The 21,202-nt window shown below is 45.9% G+C and overlaps 1 protein-coding gene across 6 annotated transcripts in view; it reads left to right on the forward strand.

Moving 5' to 3' along the window:
• Positions 1-21,202, forward strand: part of SLC24A3 (solute carrier family 24 member 3) — a 380,232-nt gene that overhangs the window by 343,415 nt on the left and 15,615 nt on the right. For 5 of the 6 annotated variants that reach the window (XM_045010656.1, XM_045010657.1, XM_045010654.1 and 2 more), the window contains 7 exons: positions 1,678-1,731; positions 2,399-2,544; positions 7,701-7,861; positions 8,491-8,755; positions 11,254-11,420; positions 13,785-13,899; positions 15,104-15,216. In XM_045010656.1, coding sequence (XP_044866591.1) covers positions 1,678-1,731; positions 2,399-2,544; positions 7,701-7,861; positions 8,491-8,755; positions 11,254-11,420; positions 13,785-13,899; positions 15,104-15,216 — 1,021 coding nt within the window. The remainder of the gene's footprint in view (positions 1-1,677; positions 1,732-2,398; positions 2,545-7,700; positions 7,862-8,490; positions 8,756-11,253; positions 11,421-13,784; positions 13,900-15,103; positions 15,217-21,202) is intronic. The other variant, XM_045010658.1, reaches the window with a different exon arrangement.

Here is a 21,202-nt window from a genome sequence, read left to right on the forward strand (position 1 = left end):
ACCAATTTCCTGCTCAGCAGGAAACCCAATTAGCAGGTGGACAGGCATAACTCATTTTCTAAGCTAGGGAGGAGTGCCCAGGAGAGGTTCATTCCGCGCATCCCCTGATGCAAGGAGGCAGCAGTGTCGGTCTGCAACCCTCTGTCCACCCACATACACTCCCCCAGAGGGCAGTGGTGTCTACGTGGGCAAACTGGCAATACAGCATGGCCCTTAGTCAGAGATCTGCTGCCAGGGTGAGGTCAGAGCGACTGGGAAGGGGCAGTGAAAGCCAGAGGGGAAATGCCATGAAACATGAGCATTAGAAATGTCTTCCAAAATGTCTTCCCTGAGTTTGTCCAAACGTTTGAACTTTTAAAAAGAAATTGAATGGTAGAAAAGTATCTTTGTAATGGTGGTGTTAAAAATAAAATGACATGAGATAGCATTAAAAGGGCACTGTCCAGTTATATTAAAATGAATGCATTTACCTGTGTTATTAATAACAGCGCAGCTTAGTAAAGGTGAAAATAGAAAAATCTAATTTACTTTCAGCTGTTTACTCTGTTTGCTGCCTGTCTCTCAGATCGGACAGTGACATTAGTCAGTTTAACTTTTTGCTCATAGTCAGTTAAACTTCATTTTCAGGTTTTCTATAATGTTTGGGTTACAAACGTTGCAGGGAGTTGTGGGGGGGTTAATTTGTTCCCCCTGGGATGTTTACTTTTAATTTAATTGAGCCATTTCCAGTTTTGCAGAGGTTTTTTCTTTTCTTTTCTTTTTAAACCAAAATTAAATTTGAGGGCAAATTAGACTTACCTGCTTCCTTTTAATGAAATACGTCAACGGGGAAGCAGAGCGCTGGACTGTCAGAAACAAGGAAAATGAATTAATATGGTCAGTGTTAAATCTGGAGAGATCAAAAAGCCACAGCTCGGCTTAAAAGAAAATGAACAATGAGTCTTATTGTGGAGATCTGTGGTGATGCTTATTGCTGGGGCTAGTGGTTTGTCACAGTAAACTATACAACATGTAAGGGTCTGGTTAGAGAGGTAGGGGGAGAACTCCATAGTGAGAAGTATCAAAAGCCGTGGGCTGTCTAATGTCCTTCATTCTGTAGTAGAAACTGCAACAAAAATCATTTCATAACATTTAACTAGCAGTTTAAATCATGCAAAGCTGCTTGTCCAGTGCCTGCTGGCTCAGCTGTGTAGCCGCAGCCACAGCATGGAGAGGGAGCTGGAAAGAACTGGTGCTACCTCTTGTTCAGTCTCTTCACAGCACTCTTAAACCAGCTCTGGGAGCTCAGTGGGCCTGATTCGCCGTTTGCTTTGCACCATGTGTCAACATTCACCCTGTGCAAAGTGGGCATAAAATATCTCCACTTGCTCCACTGCACCCCATGCCCCAGACTGCCCTTCCTGAAATGTCCAAGTTGCTTAGTGGTTGCACAGCTACATTTTTTTTTTTAGTTGATTTTGATTTTTTTGCCAAGCAGGGTCAGAGTAGGAGTTAGAATCCCGGTGCTTTGTGCGCAGCCTACGTCTTCACCCCCTTTCTGGGTATGCAATACAATGTCCAGTGGGTTGACCATTTCCATGTGGGTTTACTGAATGACTAGAGCAGGGAGTGCCGTCGGGCACAGGTGACCTCTCTCCGCTCTCCTGTGATTTGTCCCTCATCTGCCTTTGTTTGCAGGTGGGAGTCCCTAGTCCTAGTGCTGATGTACTTCATTTACATCCTGATCATGAAGTAAGTCAAATATGCCCTTGGCTTGTTCAAAACGCAGGGCTCTGCTTTGAGAGTCTGCAAAGGTAATTCCAGAGCAGTAAGAGGTGGAGAAGGGTTTCTGTAATGCCATCTAGCCCCGGTACTTCCCTAGCTCTAGGGTCTGAGCACCTGGCAATCTTTGATGTATTTATCCTCACAACACCTCTGTGAGGTAGGCCAGTGCTATTATCTTGAGTGTATCAGTGGGGAAACTGAGGCACGGAAAGACCAAGTGACTCGCTCATGGTCACACAGAAGATATGGGGAGAGTCAGAGAATTAAACCCAAGTCTCATGAGTGTCAGGCTAGTTCCCTGACCCCTGAACCATCCATCTTTTGACCAAGAGGCTGATTCCTCTGACATGGCTGGCTGGTGTAACAGAATTACAATCTGTATTTGTTTTAGCATCCAGGACACTTTTTACACATTCTGTTTTATGGACTTTCATGTTTAAGGTCACAGAGATTGCGTGTAACTAAGCTAGAGCTGTCCTATTCCAAGGCTAGATTTCTTTAAAACCACCGGGCCTTCCTTGCCCTCTAGAACGCTATAGTTTGGCCGTACGTGGTCTGGCTCAAGGAAAGAAGGGCAGTTGGGAAAGATGCATATAGGGAACAGAGACACCAGGTGTTTGTTTTCTTTGCATAGGTATAATTCCTCCTTACATCACTGCTTTGAAAGGAAGACAAAAAATGCTGCAAATATGGTGAACGGATTAGCAAATAACACAGAAATGGACGATAACAGCAATTGTGACGCCACAGTGGTATTACTAAAGAAAGGTAACTGTTCCAGTAAGTCACGCTGCTTGTTTGCATCATTCTGAATAATTCTCACTCACGTTTGCTAGTAATTGAGCGACCTGGGAGGGTTCTGTATTGCCAGGGATTGAGAGGAAAGGGAATATTGAAGAACTGGCCCGTTTGTAACCCACACCACCAGATGGCAGTGTAGTTACAGTGGATGCAGGTCCATTTCCAGTTGTGTGCACCCCATCCTTGGAGAACCCCTTCCCTGAAACGTCTTAATCTAGGATTCCCTTCACTGGGGCAGTGTGCACAGAGATATGCTCCCAGAGGAGAGTGAGAGCACTTCTACAAATGACGCAGTTCAGAATTCCATACGGAGCTCTAATTACAGTCGTCAGCCAGTGAGCGCCATAGAAACCGAGCGTATGCGGAAACGCAGCAGCAGGAAAACAGCTTGAGTTTTCTGCTACCCCCAGTTATGGTGAGGAAGTGGTCACTCATGCACTTCCTTTCCCGAGCTAGAACTGATTTGCAGTTAGGGAGCTATGCATGTGCTCTTGCTACTGCTGCAAACTGGGGTTTCCCTTGTGTTAGACAGCTGTTTCTTCCAGCTAACATTACTGCTCTGGATCAAGAATTTGAACTGCTGCTGCTCTTCTCAGACAGCTCCTCAGCTGGTGTAAACTGGCATTAATTTCAATGGAGCTACACCAATTTACAGCAGCTGAGGGTCTGGCCCATTATGTTCACAAACCTCTGCGTGGACCCTCTCATTTCAGATCAGGGTTTGTCTACATGGGAGATATTTCCAGTTATCCCAATATAATTATACTGCTATAGTTATACCAGAATGACCCCTTCTGTGGACACTCTTATTCTGAAATTAGAGTGGCTTATTTTTTTTTTTTGGCCTTAATTTAAACATCTTCCATATTGACATAAGCTTAAACTGGAAAAAGACCATTCTAACGTAGGGTTGCCAGGCGTCAAGTTTTTAACCGGAATGTCCGGTCGAAAAGGGACCCTGGCGGCTCCAGTCAGCACTGCTGACTGGGCCATTAAAAGTCCGGTTGGCGGCCCCAGGTCGGAACCCCCTCCTGCACCCTAACTCCCTTCAAGAGCCCGCATCCCAAACCCTCTATCCCAGGTTGGAACCCCCTCCCACACCCAACCCCCTACCCCAGCCCTGAGCCCTCGCCCAGAGCCCACACCCTCTCCCATGCCCCAGCCTGAGCCCCCTCCTGCACCTAACCCCTGCCCCAGCCCTGAGCCTGCTCCCACACTCCAAACCCCTCGCCCTCACCCTGGAGCCCCCTCCTGCATCCTAAACCCCTCATCCCCAGCCCCACCCCAGAGCCCACACCCCCCAGCCAGAGCTGTCACCCCTTCCCACACCCCAACCCCCTCCCCCCGCCCAGAGCCCCCTCCTGCATGCTGAATCCCTTATTTCTGGCCACACCCCGGAGCCTGTACCCCCAGCTGGAGCCCTAGCCCCTCCCGCACCCCAACCCCTGCCCCAGCCCAGTGAAAGTGAGTGAGGGTGGGGGAGAGCGAGCAGTGGAGGGAGCGGGGCTGGAGTGAGTGGGGGCGGGGCCTCAGAGAAGGAGCAGGGCCTCAGGGCAGGGAAGAGGATGAGGCAAGGGTGTTCGGTTTTGGCCAGTTAGAAAGTTGGCAACCCTACTGTAATACCAGAATAAAGGGGGGTCTCCAGGGGGAGTTACAGTGATAGAACTACAGTGCTTTAAATTCACACCCTACCTTATACTAATGTAATTTCCCTTGTGTAGACAAGCTCTGAAGGGCTTATTTCAGTTTAATCTAAACCTGTTCTCAGTTGATTTAAACTAAACAAAAAAAACCCACTAGTTGCACCAGTTTAACAAAATCAGTTTAAATTCACACTGTAGGTTAAACTGGTGCCACTTTCGCTTGTAGACGAGGCCTGAATAGTGTCTGAAGCCATCCTGATTTGTGTGTCTTAATGACAAAGGGAGGTCTTGGGGCAGAAAACCACTACCTCGTGCCTTGTCTATGTTTAATAGTTTTGACACTTAATTAGTCCAGTATACTTAAAGCAGCAAAAATACAGGGTGGCTGGTCCCTTTTAAGAGGAGATGGGGAGGAGGCCCCACCTGTGACAGGATCAGCTCACCTCCTCAGGTGGGGAATAGTCCATGAGGAAGTAATGTGGTTGTGTGACTAGCTCAAGCTAGGCCTGGGGACAGAAGGGAGGAAAGACAGATTCCTGGCTAGTCTCTGGGGAAGGAAAGTTGTGTGGGAGCCAAACGCTCCAGCTAGGGGGGGCTGAGAAAAGCAAGCCTGAGAAAGCAAGACTGACTCCTGGAGGGAACAATAAGGGTCTGTTTGATTATAAGCCAGCTCTGGGAAGGAGGGCTGGGGGTGCTTCTGGTTCCAGGAGAGAAGGGGAACTGCACCTGGCTCTGGGAAGGAGGACTGGGCGCTCCTTACTCAAGGAGAGAGGAGAATGAGGGTATGTCTATATGCCACCAAGGCCATGCTGCGGGTCAGTTATTCCAGTGTAGAGCAATGCTTGCCCATCGGCGGCCCTAAGCAAGAATATTTTTGCCTCGCCTCCAAACACACAACACATACTAAAAAAGCAAAGAAGGGGCCCCCTTGAGCTGCTCAGGGCCCTAAGCAATGGCTTAGTCTGCTTATGCCCTGCGCTAGCTCTGCCTGAGAGCCAGAGGCTGGAGCAGAGAGGAGGGAGAAGGCAGGACGGGCCTTGTGTCTGCTCCAGCTGCTCAGGGAGCAGGATCTTAGCGTATGCACAGGGTGCCTCTGGCGGACTCATCACTGAATTTAATCAGCTGGTCGGATCATTAGCTTCCCTGGCTTGGGCTGGGTACTGAGCAGCATGAGACAGTCCCTCAGGTCTGGACAGAAGAGACTTGATTTTTCAGTGTAGAACCCCAGCAAGGGACTTTTGTTTTCCGTCTTTGGACTGTGTGGCGTTCTTAAGGGACCCTAAACAAAAGGGGAAATTGTGGTATGGTATTGCAGAGCCCCCTCCCCGCCTTTCCCTCTGGCCCAGCATGCACACATACAGGCCATGAGGGGGCGCAAAGGAGACAGCCGATCCCATTACATACTGGTATGGAAGTGCTTATGCCAATATATTTTATTCTGGTTTGAGGAAGTGAAATAAGCAATACAAGCATATAATTGTGCATATGCTGTGGCCTTAAGCATGATAGCTCTGTCTGCAGAAAATCACACCCCTTACTGACATAGTTAGGCCAGAAAAAAATTAAGCGTAGACCAGGCCTTCGTCATTCAGGTAACCAGCTGACATCAGGATTGCTAACACAAATAAGAGAGTTTCGGTTATGGATTCGTTTACGCACACTTCTTCACAAATAATTCCTTTTTGCATGACATTTCTCATGTCTGGATAGCTTTTTTGTTTTGAAACTTTGTGGTTATTCGGACGAGTCATTTGAGAGAAGAGATGTTTCTTCACTTTTTGAAAATGGTTTCAAAGTTTATCTGGCAATTGGCCACTAGTAGCCAAGAAATGACTGACTGTAAATCTCCAGTGTTGTTTCACACGCTAATCTGCAGTATTAGCTCGCACACCACACTGTTTTTACCAGCTTAGACAGTAAACTCTTTGTGTCAGGAACTGTGTTTTTGTTCTGTATTTGTAAAGTGCCAAGCACTAGGGGGAGCTGTTTCATGACTAGGGCTCCTAGGTGCCACAATAATACAAATAATACATAATAAGCTGGAGTGCAATTCTATTGCAAGGGTCTCAGGTTTCTAGTCACTTTCTGAGACTCTGCTTTTCTGGCCACACTGAAATAAGAGAGTCAAAAAAGGGTTTCTGTATTTTGAACTGTGAAATCTTTTTGGATCATTTTTATTAATTCCTGAGTTCTGCCCGAAAATCAAAAGCCTCGTGGGCCTGCTGCGTTTCTCGCGAGCGCCATTCTTGAAATATAGATATGACAAAAGTTTCAAGCAACAACAGTTCCGCCATTTTGGCTTATACTAGCATAAAAATAACATATTTTCCCACTTCAGTAAAAACAAAGCAAATACCCAGGCAAAATGTTTCCTTAATGAGTTAAGGCTGAGAATATATTGTTCTTTGTAGCAATATGGATAAAATAACAATAATATTTATTAATAGTTATTAATTGTGGTCACCTGTTAGAGCCCCAGTCATGGGCCAGAACCCCATTGTGCTAGGATCTGTGCAAACGCAGAACAAAAGATGTTCCCTGTCCCAAATTACTTATGGGATGTTGTTGTTTGAATTCAGAGGGATCAGGTTTTGACCTCAACCACGTGGTACAACTAGAGTGAGCTGAAATGCCCCCTGTGTGTGTCCTTTTTTTCTGGCCACTCAGGATAGGTTCTGCACATTGGGTCAGCAGCAGGCGAGTCGCCATCACAGAACAGCTGTGCCTCACTTGCTCTCAGATTTGCTGCCTCTTTCCAGCAGTAAATGCACTGCCCAAGGATACAAGAACCTGCATTGAGTTTGCCCTGTTGCACCAGAGATACACAGCAAAAGCTACCTGCCCCAACACATGATGAAATGGTGGGTGAGGATTATATCCTTGTGCACGTAAAGATTATGCTGTTGGAATCAATGCAGCCAGTACCACAGGCCTAAGCACCAGATGACATCTACTGCAGTGGGATATCTGCTCTTTGGAGTATAATCATTGTGTGTAGTAAGTGTGTGATACGTTCTTGAGAGTAGGTTAGATTTTGCAATGAAATGCCTCCATGGTGGGCCAAGTGAGAGATTTATTTCAAAATCTGGTTGCTCAAGGACAGAAATGAGTGAGAGAAGAGGCACTTTTGATGCCAGTGTCTAAAGTTGAGTGTCTCACCCTGGGCCCACGAATCTTTATGGTTCACTGAATGCAACCTTTTGAGAACCATGTAGTGTGGGGTGGGAGATAGAGGCCATCTTTCCTGGACCACTCTTGCCAAATGGTTCCTAAGCTCCTGGGGGCAAGGGTGTTGAGAGGAAAGGGTCGCTCTCTTATGGGGTGGTTTGCAGAGTGAAAAAAAGATGGAAAACCTGTTGATCTAATGCAAAGTTGACTGTTCGGGCTGCTAGCTTTGAAAAGAGGGAGGATTGTAGAACTCTCTCACTCCAAGAGGGGCCACTGGATCAGCAAGCAAGGTACCTCACCCCTTTCTCTGTTAATTCTCTGCAGGGAATTTCCATCGTAAAGCCTCAGTGATCATGGTGGATGAGCTGCTGTCTGCCTACCCACACCAACTTTCCTTCTCTGAGGCGGGGCTCCGGATAATGATCACCAGCCACTTCCCTCCCAGAACCCGTCTTTCCATGGCCAGTCGCATGTTGATCAACGAGGTACGTGTTACTCCTTGCGCCTCAGCCTGAGTCTGTGTCCATCCTGAACTCATCTCCTGCCACAGCAGTCTTCAGACTGAAGGGAGACTGACTGACAGGCATTTCTGTGCTCTGATGGAGTTTCTCATCTCCCTCCGCCCTGTCCAAGTATGCTGCTCAGCCATTCCTTGCCACTATTCCCTTATGAGATACCTGAAGAGAATGCTTTTTCTACACAATGTACCAGATCACACTAAATGGCAGAAGAGTTCCATTTCCCTCCCCCACACCGCCCCCAGGAGAAGATGCTCCCAGACATTGGTCTTATTCTGATCTCACTTACACTGGTTCTACAAACACTGTAATTCCATTGACTTCAGTAGGCTTCAAATTTACACCAGTGTAATTTGGATTAGTATATGACCCGTGCTTTCAGTGTCAATCTGTTTTAGATTCCGGTATACTCGGTCCTTCATTTGCTGAAATGATAGTATTTGTGTCAGATCTGCAGCAGGTGTAGATGTCAAATTTACACCAGTTGAGGATCTGGCTCCATATTTTTTAAAACCTGCTTTTACAAAGTTCTTCAGATCTCTCCTTATTTTTGTTATCCTCTCTTTTTCACCAAGACTTTGTAACTCTGTTTCCAGAGGCAAAGGCTGATAAACAGCAGAGCCTACACCAATGGGGAATCAGAAGTGGCTATCAAAATTCCTATCAAGCGTGCCCTGGAGAATGGGACAGGCCCCAGCAACTCCGCTGAAAGGGGCGTGAATGGGACCCGAAGAGAGGAAGACATGGCTGAGGCTGGGAATGAGACCGAGAATGAGGACAATGAGAACAACGAGAATGATGAGGAAGAGGAGGAAGAGGAGGATGATAATGACGGACCTTACACTCCTTTTGACCTACCCTGTAAGAAGCTCTTGGGCTTTCCTTCTTTCAGTATAACTCTGAAAACACCAAACAGCAGGACAGTTACATTTGAAATTCTAGGAGCTTCTCTGATAACCCCATCGTTCTGACCCTAACGGTTTAATTCCTCGTCATTGATGAAATGGGATTGTGTCCACCTGGTTTAAATAGATAAGGCCCCCTCCCCTCCGAGGGAAGTAACAGTAGAGTGGAATGTGACAGAACCCAGCCAGGCTGCTGTAATTGCTGCAGACACCTAAGACTTGTCTGGACTAGGAAAAAGGGTGTGTTCTTATCTGTGTTATCTAAAACCTGGTAACAACACATGCTGAACGCCTACTGGAGACAAGGCAGTGGTATTATTAACAGGTCAATGTAAACAGCTTTAAAAACGACACACTGCCTTGTCTTCACAGGGATTTTTCCTCATGTTAGGTTAAATCCTAGTGAAGACAAGGCAATGTGTAGTTTTAACAGGTGATAGCAGGTTAAAAGTATAGGGGAGCCTAGGGTCTACGTCTACCTTGACATGTTAACACCTGTTTATTCTAGTTCACTAACATGAGGGAAGAACAAACCTTTATACCTAGTGTAGATGCGCCCACGATGAGCTCCGTGGTCCACCTGGACTGCACAAACAGTCAGAACCGTTGCATTTTATCATCCCTCTGCACTGGTATAAACAACTACACAAGATGCAGGACAGTGGTGAACCAGACATCAGGGCCTAGTTCTCAACTGCACCAAGCCCCCTTTGCGCTCCTCTGGCTGTATAAAGGGGCATTCAAGTGTGTGTGAATATAGTTTACTCCTATTTTATGGCCTCGTTTATACTTCCAGAGAGGTGTAAAGGGGCCTTAGTGCAAATGAGCTTTTGGCCCATTATGTTCAACATCCTTAAGTCCTGAGTGTCATTTCCACCACTCCCGCAGTGTAGATGGGCCTGAAGTGGGCACATCTGGGATTTATTTTCCAGTCTTGGTCTCTTGTTCCCCACTTTGACATCTTCCCAGGGCTGCCAACATCCTAGTGTCACCTCGTGATGCAGTGCTGCCCTGTTCCTGTGCCTTTACCAGCCTGCAATAACCAGGGCCGCCCAGAGGGGGGGGCAAAGGGGGCAATTTGCCCCGGGCCCCGGGCTCCGCAGGGGCCCCCAAGAGAAGAGCGGAGGCTCCCGCCTCCGCCACTCTCCTGGAGCCTCGGCGCATCAAGCGCCGAGACTCCGGCCGAGCCCCTGAGCCCCGCCCCGCTCAGAGACGCGTGGTGAGGGGGCGGGGCTGGGAGCTCCAACGGGGCCTGAGCCCCGCCCCGCTCAGAGCGCCGTGGGGAGGGGGCGGGGCAGCTGCCTCCGCTCGGCGTGGCGCTCACAGCCCCGCCCCCTCACCACGCGGCTCTGAGCGGGACGGAGCTCAGGCCCCGCCGGCGACGCGCTCGGTAAGGGGCCGGGGCCAGGGCCAGGCGGGAGAAGCAGCGGCCGGGGCCAGGCGGGGGGGGGAGAGAAGCGGCGGCCGGGGCCAGGTGGGGGGGGGGGAGAGAAGCGGCGGCCGGGGGGGGAGAAGCGGGACCCGCCGCCGTCGAAGCGCAGCCCGGTCTTCGGCGGCGGGGGGCCCCTTCTGTTCCGGGACCCACCGCCGAAGTGCCCCGAAGGCCCGCGGCCGGGACCCCCCCCCCCCCCGCCACCGAATTACCGCCGAAGACCGGGCGGCGGGTCCCGCTTCGGCGGTAATTCGGCGGCGGGGGGCTCCCGCCGCGGGTCTTCGGGGCACTTTGGCGGCGGGTCCCGGAACGGAAGGGCCCCCCGCCGCCGAAGACCCCGGGCCCCTGGAATCCTCTGGGCGGCCCTGGCAATAACACTGTGTGGGTGCAGACGTTACATCAGTTCCACCCTTTACCACCCTAGTACTAGGCGTGCCAGCTCGGGATTGGACTTTTGAAAACTGGGATGAATTCCATAAATCTGTGATGAGTCACAACACTAGGCACACACAGACCTGGAGTGCTGCAAATTAGCCAGCATACTCTGCCCCTATAAGGGACTGCTCCTGTCAGATTCAGAGTGGTTTCACAGCAAGTCCTTTTCCAGGGCTACTCACCCAGAAGCCCAGCTATAGTAAGAGGATGGTGCTTCAGCAGGGGAAAATGAAGGCTCTAAGAATGCTCTCAGGAGGCTCTGCGAGCCAGGGCACTAGATCAGATCCCTCCTTAAAACTCTCTTCTTCTGTGATACCTACAAAATACTGGACAGCAGCTAGGCAGCTGATGTGCTATGACCATGGCTTATCACAGTAATTGGGATTGTCTCAGTCCCCGTGCATCTCCCTGCCCCTGGTCTTATCCTCAGCTTGTATTTTCTTGGGCAAGGACTGCCTCTTTGTTATGTGTTTTTAGGGGGTTCAGCAGCTCTTGCTGTGAGCACAATACACATAGTAAATCCTGCTCAGGATTAAAGCAGAGAGAATGCGGCAGAGATGTATGTTTTCCCCTTTTGTTTTTGGCAGCTGGCAAAATGGAAATCCTGAAGTGGCTGTTTACCTGGCCACTGAGCTTCCTTCTGCACTTCACGGTGCCCAACTGTAACAAGCCCTACTGGGAAAAATGGTTCATGGTCACCTTTGCTTCCTCTACCCTGTGGATTGCAGCCTTATCCTACGTGATGGTGTGGATGGTACGTATCAAGCCCGGGGAGGGGAAGCTGACTTGGGGCTGAGTCCAGAGACTGTTGAGATCAATGGACGTCTCTTTGCATCAGCATCAGGTCCCACATATACTAAAGCCCCTTTACATGGCAGGGATCCAGTGCTGGCCCCTTTGAAGTCGGGGCAAAACTCCCATTGATGTCACTGGGGCCAGTGTTTTTATTTTGGGAGTAAATTCCACTTACACACAATTTAAGGCCACGTTACCACCAGAATAATGTAGACGGCCTTAGTGTAAATGAGAATCAGGCTCTTTAATTGCTTTCTCTCTCTTTCTCCATGGAGTAAGCAAGTTTGAAAGGCCAGGCTGACAAACGCTGCAGGCCAGCCCCTGCCTTTTGCTGCATTACTACTCTACTCAATAGGAACTACTTAATCTATTTCTAACTTGTTATTTAAAAGGTGGTTGGGGATCAATAAAATGAACAGAAGCCATCCAAATGTAATTGGCTTATTCTCTGCAATTAGAGTCCTGTGTGCTTGTTAGTTCATTAAGCTGCTGCAGGCCTCATTAGACAATTGGGTAGGTGATAACATCTCTGTAGCCCCAGTTATAATAATGTCAGCAATGCAGCATGGATCATGCTTCCTTTCCAATCCCAGCTGTCTTGAGGAAAAACCAGACAATTATGGGGTGCAGAGAAGGGTTTGGGGGTACTTGGAATAAAGCCTATGCACTTGTGACTGAGCATCTGAGCGTTTGACCACTTACTCTGATTTTAGAACTACAGAAATACAGCTAATCTATTTCTAAAGAACTGAATACGCCTTCTTCACTAGAGATCAGAAATTAGAGAAAATCTTCCAGGCCATGCACAGTTAACTCCTGTACTGAATGCAAAATTAAGGTCAGGTTTTTCTCTCAGAGCCAAGCCAAAATCTTGCGAAAGAATTTTTTAAGAAAGCCTTAATTCCCTAAACAGGAAATGGAGAATGACTAGTCTCCCCCCCGCCCATGTTAATTTGAGAGGATGAACTGTTTTTAAGAACGAGTACCTGTCCAAGCTTTCCAAAGCTGGAATACCAGAAGACACGGGATCACTGGGTTGCTTATAACATATGATTCAAATTTGTTAGACTACATTTTAGAGAGCATGGAAATCAAGTATTATCCTGAACTGAACTTTTTTATGTCACTCCCTGTAGGCAGATTTGGCCACTAATGTAACTTGCATTGATAAGTTCTGTGTTAAGCAAGGGCTTCCAACGTTCCAAAATGCATAGTGATTCAAAGAGCACTAATAGACTGGGAGTACTTGCGGCACCTTAGAGACTAACAAATTTAGCATAAGCTTTCGTGGGCTACAGCCCACTTCATCGGATGCATGCCGAAAGATGATTAGCAGTATCTCCTTTGTGTTAAGTTACCTGCACTGACTTGAGGCTATATCCCTGAATAGAATATGCTTATGATGCAATTATCTGTGGTCTCCGTGATTATTTAACTCCTACTTGTATTATAGTAATGCCTAATGGCTCTAATTCATAGATCTTAAGGCCAGAAGGGACCATGATGATCATCTAGTCTGACCTGCACGTCGCAAACCACAGAACCTCACCCACCCACTCCTGTAAGAGCCCCCTGACCTCTGGCTGAGTTAAGGACATCCTCAAATCATGATTTAAAGACTTCAAATGACAGAGGCTACATCTACACTGGAAACTTCAAAGCGCTGCTGCGGGAGTGCTTTGAAGTGTGAGTGTGGTCACGAATGAGCTCTGGGAGAGAGCTCTCCCAGCGCTCCTGGTAACCAGCCTCCACAAGGGGAATAGATCCGAGCCTGTCCACACTAGCGCTTTAAAGCACTCAAACTTGCTGCACTCGGTGGGGGGAGTGATTTTTCACACCCCTGAGCCAGCAAGTTAGAGCGCTATAAAATGTAAGTGTAGACAAGCCCAGAGAATCCACCATTTATGCTAGTTTAAACCTGCAAGTGAGCAGTGCCCCATGCTGCAGAGGAAGGCAAAAAACCTAGCGAAGATCAGGCCCCTGTTGTGCTGAGCACCGTACAGACCGTCCCTGCCCCAAGTAGTTTACAGTTCAAATAGTCACAGCAGATAAAGGGCGTAGAGAAACGAAAGGCCTTGTGAGGTGAAGTGGCTTGTCAATGCTCAGTGGCAGAGCGGGAACAGAACTCAGGTTTCCAGATCCTATGCCAGTTGCCCTGCCCACTAAACCCCTCCCTCTCTTCATTTTCCCTTTTAAAAAAGTTCTTTTGCATCACCATCAAACCTATATAGAAACTGACCCAGAACATATTGCAATGTAGGGACAAGTTTGACTAGGTTTTAAATGAATTTAAGCCTCTTGACAGTTCCATTTATTTCCCTAGGTTACGATCATTGGCTACACATTGGGTATTCCAGATGTGATCATGGGTATCACATTCCTGGCAGCTGGAACCAGCGTGCCGGACTGCATGGCTAGCCTTATAGTAGCAAGACAAGGTGGGTTTGCCTCCTATATCAGTAAACATGGATGTGAAAGCTTCTCCTACATGTCCACTGCCTTTTAAGGAGGTAAAGATTGCTAACCTCCACATAAGCTTTCCCGAGAAAGGGGGTGATATGAAAGTGCATCTTCCCTGAGGTGTCCAGATGCTTTTCTCAGGGGGTCCAAGCTTTGAAAAAAACAAGCTGAGGCTGAAGGGCAAGACATGAGCACTCCCCAGCTCTCCCTTACTAGCTCAGCTGGAAAAATGAGTGTGATGGTTAGTGTGCCTGCTACTCAGGTTCTGTAATACAGGGTTTCCAAGAGGTGGCAAAGATGTAAGGGTTTCAAATAAGACTCCAACAGATCTTTAATAGGCATAATTACTTGAAGCCATTGCAGCCTTTGGACATCTGCTCTGTGTTATTCAGAACCATAGGTTTCCAGAGCTATGCTCTGGGCAGGGCGGAATGGTCAGAGGAGTATAGCACATATGAGATAGAACAGCCTCTGTTCTTTTCCAGTTCTTATGCCTGTAGAGGCAGTTCATCAGCTGGTGGAAATTCTCATAGTTCCATTAGAGCAGAGGAATGGTCCTTGGAGTCTTGTGCTGGTTCCACTTAACATTTGGGGAGGGTCGCTTATATCAAGCAGTCAAATTGGGGGGGAGGGGGGCTGGACTACTTTAGTGGCATGCTAATATGTCCAAAGGAGCAGCAGGGAGTGGTACTGAGGAGTGAAATCAATGCTGATTTGAAATTTTAATATTTGCAGAGAGAACAAGAGATTGTCCTAGAACTAACTTGCCATCACAGAGATAGTAAAAGGCCATTACCGAATCTGGACCCTGCTTTAGCAGCATAGCCAATGCCAAGCACTCAAAAAACATGTTTTAACTTGAAAATTAAGGATTTTTAAAATTGGGCTTCTGTTTATTTGCCTTCTGGTTTCTCAGACTTTGGGGGCACTTGAGTCATTTTCTCCAGCTTTTCTCTGCAACCAGGAGGGCTGGAAAATTATTTTTAATTAAAACAGATTTCCCATGACTCCAGAAGCTGGAGCTTTAAGAAAAACTGAGTTGGCAATACTGCTTTAGGAGGCCAATTCTAGCTAGTGTTAATCTATGCAGAGTCAGGAGTAATTCAGATGCAGATATTCTTGTTGAAGATCAAGAAGCCTTTACTGAAATGCCTGATTGTATCCGGTTTCCTGTTTCTGCAGGCATGGGAGATATGGCTGTGTCGAACTCCATTGGAAGTAATGTTTTTGACATTTTAATTGGCCTGGGTCTCCCATGGGCTCTGCAGACTCTAGCAGTGGATTATGGTTCATATGTAAGTCCTATGTTTGATTTTTATTTTTTTTATTAAGTACAAATATTTCTTTTAGGCTCCTGTCATGTCTTCTGTCAGGTAAAAGTTCTTTCAATTGAAATTTGAGTGAGCAAATAACAATACCTATGTATGATGTAGGAAATTGTAGTTAATTCTGTCTAGGATTTGTGGCATGAGTACTTTTATTTCCCGTTGAATGCAATAGCCCAAACTGCAATAAGATACCATATTATACTGTATTTTGAATAGATACATGAGCGAGACAGAGATAAATTGCTTAATAATAGACTGAGAGCTCTACTCTGAAGGGATAAAAATAAAATGATAAAACTCATAGATGAAAAGGTTTAGAAAGGAACAAACCAGCATAGCTTCTGGAAAGGAAAATCATGCCTCACTAAGCCATTAGAATTCTTGGAGCATGTCAATAAAATAGTACATGAAGGAGGCTGTTAAGAAAACTAAGTAGTCACAGGATGATGGGTAAAACACACTACCATGAATCAGAATATCACTAACGAGGCAGAAAACAAAGTGTAGGAATAAATGATCAGATTTCAGCATAGGAGAAGTTGAACAGTGGGGGTGCCCTAAGGAACTATATTAAGACTATTGTTGTTTAATAGATCAATTAATAATCTGGAAAAGGGAGGGAATAGTGAGATGGTTGTATTTGCAAGTGACAAAAAGTGATTTAGGTGAGTTAAGACTAGGGAAGACTGAGAATCCAGAGCAATCTAACAAAGTTAGGTGACTAGGCAACATGATATCAGATTAAATTTTTTGTTGGCGAGTGCAAGGTGATGCACATAGGAAGGAATCATTTGAACTGCTTCTTAATATTGCAAGATTCTAAGATAACTAACTACTCAGGGAAATGACCTGGACTTTGTTGTGGATAATTCCATGAAAATATTTCAACCAGTGTTAGAGTGCCCATAAAGGGAGAAGTATCAGAGACTCCCTCAAGTCCTCTAGAGACTTTGTATTGCTATTAATTTTAAATGGAAAACACTAAGATACTATGGTGATCATGTAGATATAGACTGTATCATAACATATACCCACAAGATGGGCAAATTAAGGTTGCACAGGCAACCTTAATTCTGGTATTTCCTAACATTTAAGTGCTTGACTTTGCAACCTTAACATTCTGTTAATACAGATTTTTGTGTATAACATTTGTACAGCGTTACCTGTGGAACGATCTTTTGATACTCAAGCGTAGATCCTCATTGGGTGTAAATTGTCATAGCTTCATGGAAGTCATTGGAGCTATAACAATACACCCACTGAGTATCTGTCCCTGATTGTCTCATGCTCGCCTTCACTTTATATCTTCCTGTGTTGCTGAATTGTGAGGAAAAATTTGATAACAGGTATTTTAGTGCCTGGTTCCTCTATCTCCTAGATTACCAGTACATTTGGAATTTGTTTGTGAAGCTGCAGTAATCATTTACGTTTGAGATTATGTTCTGTTTCTTGTGAGGGGGGAGAACATGACTAATGAAGGGGGAAACAACAGAGGAATCACTCTTTTTCTGTAATTTGGGAAGTGTTAGAAAAAATCATTGGCTAATTTTTGAGACAGTGCTAAATCTGATCAATGAACAGTGCATTTTTCATACATGTCATACATTGTAGTAATTATAGAAAATGTAGGGAGAAAAACAGTTGTGTCTAGCCCCAAGGTCACCCCAACAGCAATTGTTCTGATATACTTTAAAATAGCTTTTTAAATTATTCTGAGGAAACAATGTTTCATTATGCTTCATTCCTTTGGGGAAGTCGGTAACATCATTTAAACTCGTTTAGAGACAGACACCAGAACGTGTCGTTCTGTTGCAAACCCCCATATCTTGTACTTCAGATATTCAGACTAAAGACTTTTGAAAAAGGAAAATGCAGTTTTGAAATCTGACTTTTCCTTTTTCTCCAATGTTTGTCACTGAATGACACAATTACACCATCTCCTTTTAATTATCATCGTTATTTATGTTACCAGACCACCTACAAGCCCTAGTCATGGACCAGAACCCCACCATGCTGGGCACGGTACAAACACAGAACAAAAAACACAGTCCCTGCCCCAAAGATCTTACAATCTAAGTAAGATTTCAAGGCAGTTACTAAGGGTGCACTTTAGTGGAACCAGCAGCAATGTCTATGCTTCAGGCTGTGAAACATTTTTCCGTCTAATCCTTTGTTTTCAAGCATATGTAACTTTTAAAAAATTTCGCCTTGTGGGCCAAAATGTTCCTGACTACCTGTCTGCCTGAAGGTGACTTGTTTGCAAAGTTGGAACAAAAAGAGTTCTGACATTTTCCCTATTAGAAAATAATTCTCGCAACATGATTTTGAACATCTCTGCAGCTGAAACGGCTGGGGGTTGAAATGTGAAATCAGGCATGGAAGTAGTCTTCACTGAGCAGACGTGCCTTTGGATGTTCTGAAGATAGCTGCGTTTGATTTGAGTGCGTACTGAGCCTTGGACAATTATTTACTGAGCAAGTACTGTCCTTTTTATACTCCCACTCACTACTCATGGTCATGTGCTTAAAGTTAAGCATGTGCTTAAGTGCTTTGCAGGATCAGGGCTGCGTTGCTCCAGTATTTGTCAGGAAGGAGTCCTTTACACACTTAGTGGTAAAATTCATACAAAATACACTGTGCTGCTCCGGGAAGGATTGTCAGAGGCACAAATCCAAACAAGTTTTCTTCAGAACAGCCAAGGTGTCTTGACCTGCCTGGCTCATACAGTGGGACTGCTCCTGTGCTTAATTTAAGCATGTGCTGAAGTGTTTCACCAGGTCGGGCCCAGAGCACTCAGCACGTTGCAGGATCGAGCCCAACATGCCTGGCTAAGGAGGGCTGTACTGTGCTTCCTTCTTGCTCCTGAGCCTATATCAGCAGCAAAGGTTTGTACCCCTGTGACCGCTCAGCTGGCCAAAGTTTTGTGGGGCCAGAGTCAAGCCTGTAACCACACCCCGCCCCATCCTTGCCCACCTGCTGCAAGCAAGGGCTGTCATGGGCCTATGGCATCCACTATCCCCTGCTCCCACAGACTTAAGGACCATCAAGACCATAGTGAAAAGCCCCTGGGTCTTGTAAAGTTCAGAGGGATTAGGGAGTGCTAGTGAGCAGGGCTTGCTCTTGCACGGTTGTACCTTCGCTCTGCCGCTCTCCAGCAGACCTCCTGAGGGCTCAGGAGAGGGTATCCCTCCTAAGGTGCACAGGAAAGTGCTTTCTGACGGCATTGAGCAGAACAGTTCCCGATGATGGAATTGACACGTGCCATTGCCAGTTCCTGCCAGCCAGGTGAGCTTTCAAGTCCTGCAAAGTGAAGCTGCTGCTTTTTCATTTCATGGGTTTCTCTCCCCGCCCCGTACCCTCATCTATCCCAACCAACAACCTGGAAAATTCCTTATCAGTGTGATAAGGGAACATTAAAGGTACACGGTCAGGCATTCAAGGGTCAGGAATTGGCAAGAAGGTTTTCCCACCCCCACAAATGCATCCCGGATTAATTCATAAGAGGAACAAAGACCTTTGCACATGGATTAAACTTTGGCACCCTATTGAACAAAGCCAGTAGGTGTTGTTTATTGCTTTAAGTGAATGCAGTGCATATTACCTGGCATCCCTGAAGACTGCGGTCCCCTGTCTGTCTTCAGGGCATGTTCATTATTTAGAGGCAGTGGGGTCCAATAGATAGAGTACTGGGGCTCAGGAGACCTGGCTTCTATTCCCAGCTGTGCCAGTGACCTGCTCTGTGTGTGGCCTGGGGCAAGTGACTGCCCCTTTCTGTGCCTCTATTTCACCTCCCACCCTTTATCAGCCTTGTTTATTTACATAGGAAGCTCTGTGGGGCAGGAACTTGCTCTTACTATGTGTCCATACAGCACCTAACCTGATGAAGTCCCAATCTGAGTAGGGGTCTCAAGGATCTGCAGTAATACAGAATCCCAGAAATGTAAGGCTGGAAAAGACTTTGAGAAGTCATCAAGTCCAGCCCTGAGGCCTAGTATACCGAGACTAACCCTGACAGGTGTCCGTCCAACCAGTTCTTAAACACCTCCACTGGTGGCACTACATTCACTTAAAGCAATAAATAACACTTAGTGGCTTTCAAATATGATTCTGTATTACCACAGCACCTAGAGACCCCCACTCAGTTCAGGGACCCCTCAACCTCTCCTGGAAGCCTATTCCAGAGTTTAACTACCCTTATCTGTAGAAACTTTTTCCTAATACCTAATAAAAATAGCAGCAGTGGAAGCTCTCCGGCCCTACCCCACCCACATGGCACCAAGAGAGAGCAAAGGACTAATTAAAACTCAGTGCATATCAAAAAGATCTGTGCATCTATTTCACCTATTCATCGTTTTAAGCTTCAACGTATTAAACATCTTCCATGAATAACGATACTTTTGATCTTGACTAAAGATCCAACGCTAAAGTCCCCAAGTGACTTTATGACAGAACTCTGACATTTCACTGGGACTGGGAAAAGAGGCTGAGGTTAAAAACAATCAATGTAGTAGGAATCAAATTCATTTTTCTAGATCGTAGCTCATCCCTATATTTGTTGTGTTTTTTCCTCTAAAAGGGACATAAACAAGAGGCTGAACATGAGTAGACTGCTTTCATGCATGTGTAACAATGTCCTCCCTGTTTCATTTATCCAGATTATTTGTTGTGCAATGTGGTCACATGTTTAAAAAGCAGTCTTACAAACAACCCTATAATCCGCAATGAGCGTTTCCGCACTATTTACTTCAAGTTCATGGATTTAACCCAGAATCCACACTCAGCTAAACTAAAAACTGTATCTGGCATGTAAGGACTAGATTCCACTTGGCTCAGATATAGTCCGCTGACACTGACAACACTTGTGAATTATGATTGTTCATTATTTATTCAACCCCATCGGTGTGCCTCGTACTGGACTAAACATAGAGAAGACAACCACACAAAGCTTACGCTGAGGGATTTGTGAAAATAAGTGTTAGGACTCCTCACACGAACAAGACTTACTCACATCATTAAGGCCCTGCACAACTGGGCCCATGTTTTTAACAGACAAATGTGACTTTGCTTACATGTTAAACACTGGAAGATTTCAAAGCTAATAATTACGATTTCTGTAAATGTTTGGCAGATTCCCAACTTCCCATTTGGATTGCCTCATCCAAAAGAGGAAGTCCCCAAAGCTATTTCCCCCCACACACACAAGAAAACATTAAGAAAAGAAAAGCCAGTTTGAGCATAATTACTTTTAAATTACCATACAAAACTGAAAATTACCCCCACCGGAATGAGCAAGATAATTGAATCATGCCACAGTCGAATGAGGGGATTTGAAATAAAATTTGAGAGAAAGCAGAGGGTAAATGCATTTTAATAAACAAACTGTTAAGGCACTTGTAGCTTTAAGACTAATGGAGCGAAGACACTGGTGGAAAGAGTAGGTGGGCTAAAAGTGAAGCCTCCAGTCCAGAAATGCGCTTAAGCGCATGAGTAACTTTAAGCATGTGAATAGGTTTGTTTGCTTCAGTGCCATAGGGAAATGAAGTTTAATATTGAACAAGACATTTCAGTTCATTTCAACAAATCAAAACCTTTCAATTCAGGACAGCCTGCTCCAAAACAAAATAATGTTTTGGTTTTCCTGAAAGAATTTTTTTTTAAAATGTTGGCAGAATTGAAGTTTTCCCATGGAAAAATTTTGATTTTGTGAAACCACATTTTCCATAGAAAAACCTTTTTGATGGAAAATTCCCAACCATCTCTTCACTTGAGTATATGTTTGTCACATTAAGTCAATGGGATTTAGGTCCATGCTTAAAGTTAGGCACGTGCTTCCATGCTTTGCTGAATCAGGTCCAGGATGAATATCTTAAAACACAGAGGGTGAAATCCTGGGAGTTTAGCCATTGATTTTGGGATTGGGGGGGCAGGATTTCACCCATATCATATGCTCCTG

The sequence above is a fragment of the Mauremys mutica genome, chromosome 3 (genome assembly GCF_020497125.1).
Source record: "Mauremys mutica isolate MM-2020 ecotype Southern chromosome 3, ASM2049712v1, whole genome shotgun sequence".
In the NCBI taxonomy this organism is placed as follows: domain Eukaryota; kingdom Metazoa; phylum Chordata; order Testudines; family Geoemydidae; genus Mauremys; species Mauremys mutica.